This window comes from Oncorhynchus mykiss, chromosome 24, assembly GCF_013265735.2.
Source record: "Oncorhynchus mykiss isolate Arlee chromosome 24, USDA_OmykA_1.1, whole genome shotgun sequence".
In the NCBI taxonomy this organism is placed as follows: domain Eukaryota; kingdom Metazoa; phylum Chordata; class Actinopteri; order Salmoniformes; family Salmonidae; genus Oncorhynchus; species Oncorhynchus mykiss.
In genome coordinates, this window is record NC_048588.1 from 3636268 (window position 1) to 3646619 (window position 10352).

At 45.1% G+C, this 10352-nt stretch overlaps 1 protein-coding gene across 1 annotated transcript in view; it reads right to left on the reverse strand.

The window, feature by feature from the left end:
* The window catches only part of LOC110503301 (prostacyclin receptor-like), a 43347-nt gene extending 37129 nt beyond the window's left edge, over nt 1–6218 (reverse strand). The window contains exon 1 of the mRNA XM_036961974.1: nt 4619–6218. Within this exon, the coding sequence (XP_036817869.1) occupies nt 4619–5446 (828 nt within the window). The 5' untranslated portion in view covers nt 5447–6218. The remainder of the gene's footprint in view (nt 1–4618) is intronic.
* Nucleotides 6219–10352: the final 4134 nt, after the last annotated feature.

A 10352-nucleotide genomic window follows, 5' to 3' on the forward strand; every position in this document is an offset into this window, starting at 1 on the left:
AGCCTGCGATGTTAATGATACCACCCTGCATACCACTGCTGGCTTGCTTCTGAAGCTAAGCAGGGTTGGTCCTGGATGGGAGACCAGATGCTGCTGGAAGTGGTGTTGGAGGGCCAGTAGGAGGCACTCTTTCCTCTGGTCTAAAAAAAAAATATCCCAATACCCCAGGACAGGGATTGGGGACACTGCCCTGTGTAGGGTGCTGTCTTTTGGATGGGACGTTAAACGGGTGTCCTGACTCTCTGAGGTCATTAAAGATCCCATGGCACTTATCGTAAGAGTAGGGGTGTTAACCCCGGTGTCCTGGCTAAATTCCCAATCTGGCCCTCAAACCATCACGGTCACCTAATAATCCCCAGTTTACAATTGGCTCATTCATCCCCCTCCTCTCCCCTGTAACTATTCCCCAGGTCGTTGCTGCAAATGAGAACGTGTTCTCAGTCAACTTACCTGGTAAAATAACGGATAAATAAAATTAATAAAAAACAACCACATTTTCTGTCTGGATTCAATTTTGTGTTGGGGAACCAAACTTTTTCTAACCACAATTGCACTCATAACTGTACAGATGTAAAGTGTGGTTACAGAATGACACTAACATCTCCCTCAGTTTTTGATGTGACAACGTTTTCCAGAAATTCTGTAAATATCTATATTTACTCCGAATTAAGATTCAGAGATGTCTGCAGAAAGAAGGGGATGTCCGCAATGATAGGACACCTTGAGTTCGGAAAAGTCTATTTTGCTTTAATGAACTACAGTAAGTGAAGTGGATTTAACATCTGATAAAACCTGTTAAACTCATTCCAAGGAGGACCAAGTGTCTGCGGGTTTCCGCTCCACCCTTGTACAGTTTGGCCAAAAGTTTTGAGAATGACACAAATATTAATTTTTACAAAGTCTGCTGCCTCAGTTTGTATGATGGAAATTGGCATATACTCCAGAATGTTATGAAGAGTGATCAGATGAATTGCAATTAATTGCAAAGTCCCCCTTTGCCTTGCAAATGAAATGAATCCCCAAGAAGTTAATTGGCAGCATGCCAGGGCAGATTGCAGAGGACTTGAAAAAGAAGGGTCAACACTGCAAATGTTGACTCTTTGCATCAACTTCATGTAATTGTCAATAAAAGCCTTTGACACATATGAAATGCTTGTAATTATACTTCAGTATTCCATAGTAACATCTGACAAAAATATCTAAAGACACTGAAGCAGCAAACTTTGTGGAAATTAATGTGTCATTCTCAAAACTTTTGGCCACGACTGTACTTGATCGATGAATTAAGGTCACTAACTAGTAAAGAACTCCCCTCACCTGGTTGTCTAGGTCTTGAAAGGAAAAACCTGCAGACACTAGGCCCTCCATGGAATGAGTTTAACAACTCTGCAATAACAGAATGATGGTAACAGAATGACACCATGGGTCCCTGATCTGTACTATACAGAAATGCATAACTATGAATGTCATTCTCTTCATGGTGATATCCTGAATAGGTACACGCTTGGGTATTATTCTACACATTGGCTATTATTCTAATGAGCTCCGCCCCCAAACAAGACCAAATTTGGTTGGTCCGGAATGGACCAAATCTGTACCAATCATAGACGTGTCTATGATTATAGTCGAGACGCTTGGACATCACAGAGTAGCACAGTAGAGTAGAGCACAGCAGAACACAGCACAGCCGTGTAGAGTACTGTATTGTTAAGTAAATAATACTGTACTCTACTCTAGTGTGCTGTCCTATACTCTACTTGTTTATACTGTACCTTGTGACTTGGTGACTACTATGAATTCCCATGGTAGCCAATTCAGTTGCAGTCATTTTGTTACAGATTTTCTGGTCATTCTGTTACCGATTTGGTAACCGAATGACACATTTTAATCACTTAATAAATCATAAACCAAATTGCTTTCAGTAAAAACACTAACTAAATCGGTAGGTCGGCCTTTACTTGGTACTTCTGTAAACGTTCAATATTTTTGGTGACAGAATGACAAGACACTAGGCAACATTTCTTACATTTACAGAAGGCAAGTACCCCTTTTCCATCCGTTTGACCAGAAAGCCTTTTCTTATTCCTCATTTTTAAGGGTGGAAAATGTTTTGAAGAATTGATATATGCCTTCACGGAGCTTTTTCCATGAATATGACCTACCTACACTGCATCAAGCAGCACCAGTCCAGCTGGTTACTCATCTCTTCTCCTCTTTTTCTGGTTTTCAATCTCCCTCTCCCTCCCTCTCCCTCACCCCATCCATTCCTTCCAGAGTGGACAGATTGAAAGCTAACACATCCTCCTCTTATCAGCCCAAATGCACCTCTTCTTTCCGTCTCGCTCACATTCGCGTGTTCCAGCTAAGCCTCACTAAGAGCTTGTGGCGGTACTGAAATCAGACCGCTGTACGAAAAAGCATCTATTCTTCAGCGCCTGGCGTTGTGCTCTACTGTATAGTGTTACAGCAACGTGTTTTTTGCGTTCCATTAATAAGAATTTGACAGAGAGACGGCGGCGCGCCTGTGAGTCTAAGTGTGTGTGGACTCTACTGTACGTATGTGTGCTCAGTATTGACAGGAGGGGTAAGTGAATTACATAAACTAGACTCTCTATCCCACTGCCACTCGACCATATTGAAGAGGGAATCATAGAAACGCGAGTAGTTTCTTTCCTCCATCCTCCTCTTGCTCAGGTGTCCATCATGTTCCAGCAGTCTTACACTCTAAAAACCTGCATCTCAACTTCAGGTCTGGGGCTGTAAGGCAAAGCAGCAGGGCTTAGCTGGGAGGAGAGAGAGACTGCTGCATTGACATGCACTGTGCTGAACTGCACTCATCTCATCCTATACACACTCCTCTATTGCCTCACTCTAATCCACTCATAGTCACACACACACACACACACACGCAGTGTGGTGTGTGAGTCAGTCAGTTGGGCGATTCCTTAATAACAGGCTATTCAATTCATCAGCAGACTAACAGCCTTAACGTGCCCTGCATGCCTGGTCGGTATTTGGCCATGATTACTACAAGTGTAGATAGCGGGCTAGACTAACTTACCAATCTAACAATTGTTCGTCTAATTGAATGACTGTCAAAGAGAAACAAGAGAGAAACTGCCAATGCACAACTAAAGCGGGTATCGGGTATCACAGGCCCAGGCCGAACCTGCAGGGCAATCTTTCTTACCATCTGCATGTGAATCAAACTGACTCGATCTACACATTTAGTAGTATTTGGTTGGATTTGAATTTCGACAAGTATGCCAAATCATTGCTGGAGGTTGGAGGAAATTCTGCCCCCACGGATGCCGTCTGGTTCAAGAAGTGACTCAGGAGTCAGGACGTGCCTGCCTATTTCCCCCCCAAGGTATCAACCACAGCTCCTGACAGACTGCAACGAGACAGTTCCCTAAAAACCGCTCTGTCATCTTTCTGTCTCATCATGGAGTATTACCCACAGGCAGCAGAGAGACCTCGGGGAGAAGATTGGTATGGAATGACTCAAAGAAAAAGGGCAACAGTTGACGTTACAGTCAATTATCCTCATTCCTTGGAGTTACTCTTTAACTACTTTGGCAACTGGAATGCCATTACTCAACTGTACTTAGTAGCACAAATCAATGATTGAACTTAAATCAAAGGAAACTGGCAAGCTTATTCAGTATGCAATCAAGGGTAGCAGGCTTATATCTTTACACTCAAACAGTGAATTTCAGCAAAACATAGATTGTTTTGGTTTCAACCCTCACAATATCAGTATTTCAACAAATCTCCATATGTATGTGTGTGTGTCTGTGTGTGTGTCTGTGTCTGTGTCTGTGTGTGTCTGTGTCTGTGTCTGTGTCTGTGTATGTGTCTGTGTCTGTGTGTGTGGTAACAGCCAGAAGGGACAGGGACAGGAGGGTGCCTCCCCAACTCAGTGTCAAACCCACTGAACAGCACCCACAAGCAGAGACCCGCCCCACAGCCCTCTGGGAAGGGAGGGGCCAGATCCAGTCCTCCAGGGCTGGCAGGTTTAGCACACACCTCTCAATTAGAGTAGCAAAACATCAACGGTCAGGTTTATTTTACAATCCAAATGACGGCCCGGTTACGCAACCAAACCTCTCTGGGCATTGGATATGTCATAAGGAACGGCCCCATTGGGAGTAGAGGAGAAGAGACAGGCCCGCTTGTTTTTTTTAAACAGTTTCTTCCTTGGAACAAAGTTCTCCCACATCGGATGCTTCCTCAAAAGCATGCCATTGTTTACACAGAATGTGTGTACAGAGAGAGATCAGGAGCATAGCGAAGTGGTTTTGAATGTCTAATAGCCACAGTATAACAGTGTACTGTAGGGTCATGACTTAGGTATCAGACAGAATCACATACAGAGAGATCCAGACCAAGAGGATAAGACAATTGAAGAGACACAAAAGAGAAAGAGGTCACTCGGCCAAAGGGAAAAGTGAGTAAATACAGTGAGTCACACAGAGTTTGAGTCGCAGATAAGTCACAGAACGTGTGTCAGTCATAGCTTGGGGCCACACGTATATGCACACACATAATCGAACACACACAACAACAAACACACAGGGATATGGGTCAGAGAGAGAGAGGTCAGAGGTCAACTCACAGTGAGCGGCAAGGAGCAGACAACGAAGATGACCGTCATGGAGGCCAGCAGCATCAGGTGGTCCATCTCCTCCTCCCCCTGTCCGAACCAGCCCAGACTCATCTTCCTCTTCCTCCCTCCATTCCCCACCGAACCACGCCGTGTCATCTGGCTTCGGTGCATCCGGCACAGGCTGACGATCACCGAGCCGTTGCACACAAACACCGCCACAATCAGCAGCGCCATGACCGAGGCGTAGGACAGCGAGAATGCCAGAACCTTCCTCTCTTCGTCCGCCCCCTCGCCCACCGCCTCCATCTTGATGAAGCACCACGTGCCCGGGCAGTACTGCTTGTGGCGGCCGTAGCCGAAGAATGGCAAAACACAGAAGGCGCAGGTGAAGATGTAGATAAGCAGGAGGGCCACCTTGGCGAAGCTGCGTCGGACGCACTTGGAGTAAAAATAGGGGTGGCTGATGGCCAGGCAGCGCTCCACGGCCATGGCACAGAGGATGAGCATGGAGGCCAGGCCGAAGAAGGTCATGGCAAAGGCAAAGAGGCCACAGAGTCCCTGGTCCCCAGTGAGCCCCAGCAGGGATCGCTGGCGGGCGTAGCACACAAACACCAATGGGCTGAGGAAGCAGGTTCCCAGCAGGTCAGTCAGGGCCAGTCCCGTCACCAGGATGCAGAAGACGGAGGACTTGGTGCGCCGCTCCTTCTGGTGGACCCCCAGGATAGCCAGGGCGATGAAGTTCCCCATCACCCCCAGGATGAACATCACCGTGCTCACCACCGGGTTCCCGTCCGTGTGGATGTGGGTGCTGTTCTCGCAGCTCTCGTTCGACAGCATGACTCGAGGTTCAGTGTGTGTGTGTGTGTTGTGTGTCAGGCTGTCAGTGTTGTGGTGGGCCCCCTCAAGCTCTTAAAGTCACCCTTTTTTGGCAGCAGAAAAGGCTATGGTAAGTGTTAAGACCCATTCCACTGGGCAAAAACCGGTTGAATCAACGTTCCTTCCACTCATTTCAAGCAAAAATGTCAATTTGATGTCCTTGAGTCAACCTCGAAAACAATTTTTTTCACCCAACTTTTGACCTAAATCCAATGACATGGTGACATGTTTTGTTGATTTCAGGTTGAATTCACGTTAGTTGACAACTCAAAACTAGACATTGAACGGAAGTCTGTGACCAATGGTTTGGCATTGTTGAATCATTGTGATTCAGTGGATTTCCCCCAAATTGTTTCCATTTCTCTTGTTGCTCTTCTGTAAAGTTTCCAAAGTCTCCAAGGTATAAAACGGTTCTCTTTCTTAAAGAAAACACGCAACTATTTAGGGATCCATTGCGCAAGAGCAGTTCAAACGATATTGACATTCATGAGTAATAAATAACACTGTGTATAGGAACGAAACAAGCTCAACTCTTACCAAACGGGTCTCAATTGGCGATAAAAATCGACTGCCACTCCATGTCTTTTGATCAGTCTGTTCTATAGTCCCCGTTGTCTTTCTCCGAAACTCTACCTCTCCGACTGTCGCAAGCATCTGTCTGACAGCTAGTGATAAAGAGTGGGCAGTGCATGTGTCACTTTCTGCTCTCTCTCTCTCGCACTCTTTCGCCCACGCGTTGCCTACACTCTCTCTCTCTCTCTCTCTCTCTCTCTCTCTCGCACTTTCATTCTCTCTCGCTCTCAGTCCCCGAGACTGTTAAATGTACTGCTCTAGGTCATATAACATATCAGAAATGCTACATGTTTCCAAAGACTATCCGCTTTTCGAGGTGATTCGAGGTGATTTTTAGGTTTTCAAATGTTTCATAATTTGCATATGGCAAAAATATTTTTCCTCTCTAATTTTCTCTAACCACCTTCAAGAAACCCAGTGACGAACCATACCGTACTATATAGCCTTACATGACTATTTTTTTTGTTATAAAAAAAAATATGGGACATTTAATTACTTACAAAGTCATCTTTATTTTGAACCTAATTTCTTTGCCTCGGAATTAATGATTTATTAATTTGATACCTCATCCATGAGCTAGAATTGTGTAATTCTATGTATTAGGTCATTAAGATTTTTTTTTACATATCGTTCTAATATCTTTAGAATTCAGAGATTTTTGGCCAGAATACAAACCACAATTACAATCTCATTATGATGCAACAATTAGCTAAACATTAGAACCCTAGAATGTTACAACAACCAGCAGAAACAACGGAAAAAAACGCATCCATTCGCTAAACTACTTTTTTAACTCTGTAATTGGACGGAATTCGCGGAGGTGAGACTAAATCTGGCCAACTCTGGTCAGAAAAAAATAGCCTAATGTGTTAAAATGTTTCAGACTTAAGTAAATCAGTAAAAAAAAAACAGGCTTACTCACTAGCATTTACTAGTTGATACCAATTATCCTTAGGAGTCAAAAATCTGTCATGGTCAGACAGTTAAGAAAATGATAGGAACAAATGAAATAAATAAAACTAATACATGTTTCGCCATGCAGAGAGGGGTCAGTGAGCCGGATAAATAATTTACTGAAAGTGAGGAGATGGAGAAAGGCAACAAGATGAGGGAGGAATGAGAGAAAGAAAGACAATGAAGGGCTGCTGAGAATGAGAAAGGAGATTGAGACTTGTAAACAAAGTAGACCACAACCGATGGAAGCTGGAATAGAGAGGTGAAGGAGAAAGTCAACAAGGTGAGGGTGGAACCAGAGAAAGAAAGAGAAAGGCTAATTAAAGAGTTGCTTTGACAGATCAGGGAGAATGAGGCTTCTATTGAGATAAACCACTACCAATGGAAGCTAGAGAGAGAGTTGCTTGAGAAACAGAGACAAAGTGAAGTGTCGGACAGAAAAAAGATGGAGCTCAAGATGGCAAAGCTGAAGGTGCAGAACATAATGAACTTGGCCGAGATAGGAGAGGTGACAGTGAAGAGTACCAAGCTGTTATCTGAGAACGAAAGGGAGAGAGAAATGTTGAAGAAACAGAGAGAAAGCTTAATGGCAGACAAAGAAAAGATAGAAGTCAAGATGACAAAGGTGACGATGGAGAAGATACTGCACTTGGCCAAGATTGGGAAGTTGACCGTGGAGAACACGAGGCTGTTAGCTGAGAATGAAAGGCAGCGAGAGGTGTTGGACAAACAGAGAGAAAGCATAGCGGCCGACACACAAACGTTGGGGGACACGATATCAAAGGAGAAGATGTCCTTCGCCAAGTTATGGAACGTGACCGTAGAGGACAATAAGAGGCTGTTAGCTGAGAATGAAAGGGTGAAAAGGGTGTTGGACAAGCAGCAGCCGACACACAAACGTTGGTGGACAAGATAGCAAAGGTGAAGATGTCCTTGGCCAAGTCAAGTTGTGGAAGGTGACAGTGGAGAACAACATACTGTTAGCTGAGAATGAAAGGGCGGAGAAGGAGAGAGAGAGAGAGAGAGAGAGAGAGAGAGAGAGAGAGAGAGAGAGAGAGAGAGAGAGAGAGAGAGAGAGAGAGAGAAAGAGAGAGAGAGAGAGAGAGAGAGAGAGAGAGAGAGAGAGAGAGAGAGAGAGAGAGAGAGAGAGAGAGAGAGAGAGAGAGAGAGAGAGAGAGAGAGGAATGGATGGAACCTCATAAGAAATGGTTTGGAGACAGCTTTGGCCTCAGCAGACCAGGAGAGGAATCAGACACTAGTAGGCTGGAAGGAGGACAGTTTGGAGACGGGCCAAGGCTGGCCTATGAAGCCTCTGGGATCAACGGGGGTAAAGATGGATGAAGGAGGAGGAGGAGGAGAAGATTAAGAGGAGGAACACGCAGGCAGCAGAGGTGTGGATGACTGAGCTGAAAGAAAAGGAGAGAGCGATAGAGGCTCTGGAATTAAAAAAATAGAAGGATTCTGTACCTGCATGGACAAGAAAAGAAGGGATGACAGATGGAAAAGGAGAGGTTGGAGCTTACGGGGGAGCGGGAGAGAAAGAATAGTGAAATTAAGAAAATGCAAATGGAGAAAGACAGATGGGCCATAGAGAAGATAGATATGGTGGAGAGGATGAAGGAGGCTTACATACTGTAAAGCTGTACCAGATGAAGACTGTCCTGAGGTTCAGAGAGCAAGAGCAGGCGCAGATACAGTGCTCCATTTAATCAGTCACAGTTCAGGGAGGTTAAAAGCCACCTCCTAATGGTTATACTATCAGATTCAATGGATTAAGTTGTCTGCATGCTAGAGAGGGAGTAACAATAATATCTCAGATCACTGTCTAACATATATGGGCGTTCTCTTTCAGATGGAAATTGAAATTGCCCAGATAGTCAGGGCAAAGCAGGAGAACATGGAGAGGAAAGAAAGAGAGATGTTGGAGAAGAACAAAGTGAAAGAGCTGCTCAGAGCTAGAAAAGCAGCGAGTAAGGAAGAAGTCAGGAAGAACAAGGAGAGGGTGAAAGCCCGTCTAGACGAGGTGGCAAGGATCTATAACGAAAAGAAACAGAGAGAGAAAGAAAGAGAAAAGCTGCTGAAAAAGTCATTTGGCAAAGAAAATCCCACGGCGTACATCCCAGACCGCGTACTGAAAAAGATATTAGAATGCAACACTGTCAGCTGTCATTGTCATGACTTTTTCCACATTTTGTTATGTTACAACCTTATTCTAAAATGGAAAAATGAAAAAATCCTCATCAATCTACACACAATACCCCATAATAAAGCGAAAACAGGTTTTTAGAAATCGTTCGAAAAAATAAAGGGAACACTAAAATAACACATCCTAGATCTGAATGAATGAAATATTTTTTATAAATAATTTTTTCTTTACATAGTTGAATGTGCTGACAACAAAATCACACAAAAATTATCAATGGAAATAAAATTTATCAACCCATGGAGGTCTGGATTTGGAGTCACACTCAAAATTAAAGTGGAAAACCACACTACAGATTGATCCTACTTTGATGTAATGTCCTTAAAACAAGTCAAAATGAGGCTCAGTAGTGTGTGTGGCCTCCACGTGCCTGTACGACCTCCCTACAACTACTGGGGATGCTCCTGATGAGGTGGTGGATGGTCTCCTGAGGGATCTCCTCCCAGACCTGGAATAAAGCATCTGCCAACTCCCGGACAGTCTGTGGTGCAACGTGGCGTTGGTGGATGGAGCGAGAGATGATGTCCCAGATGTGCTCAATTGGATTCAGGTCTGGGGAACGGGCGGGCCAGTCCATAGCATCAATGCCTTCCTCTTGCAGGAACTGCTGACACACTCCAGCCACATGAGGTCTAGCATTGTCTTGCATTAGGAGGAACCCAGGGCCAACCGCACCGGCATATGGTCTCACAAGGGGTCTGAGGATCTCATCTCGGTACTTAATGGCAGTCAGGTTACCTCTGGCGAGCACATGGAGGGCTGTGCGGCGCCCCCCCAAAGAAATGCCACCCCACACCATGACTGACCCACCGCCAAACCGGTCATGCTGTAGGATGTTGCAGGCAGCAGAACATTCTCCACGGCGTCTCCATACTCTGTCACGTCTGTCACATGTGCTCAGTGTGAACCTACTTTCATCTGTGAAGAGCACAGGGCGCCAGTGGCGAATTTGCCAATCTTGGTGTTCTCTGGCAAATGCCAAACGTCCTGCACGGTGTTGGGCTGCAAGCCCAACCCCCACCTGTGGACGTCGGGCCCTCATACCACCCTCATGGAGTCTGTTTCTGACCATTTGAGCAGACACATGCACATTTGTGGCCTGCTGGAGGTCATTTTGCAGGGCTCTGGCAGTGCTCC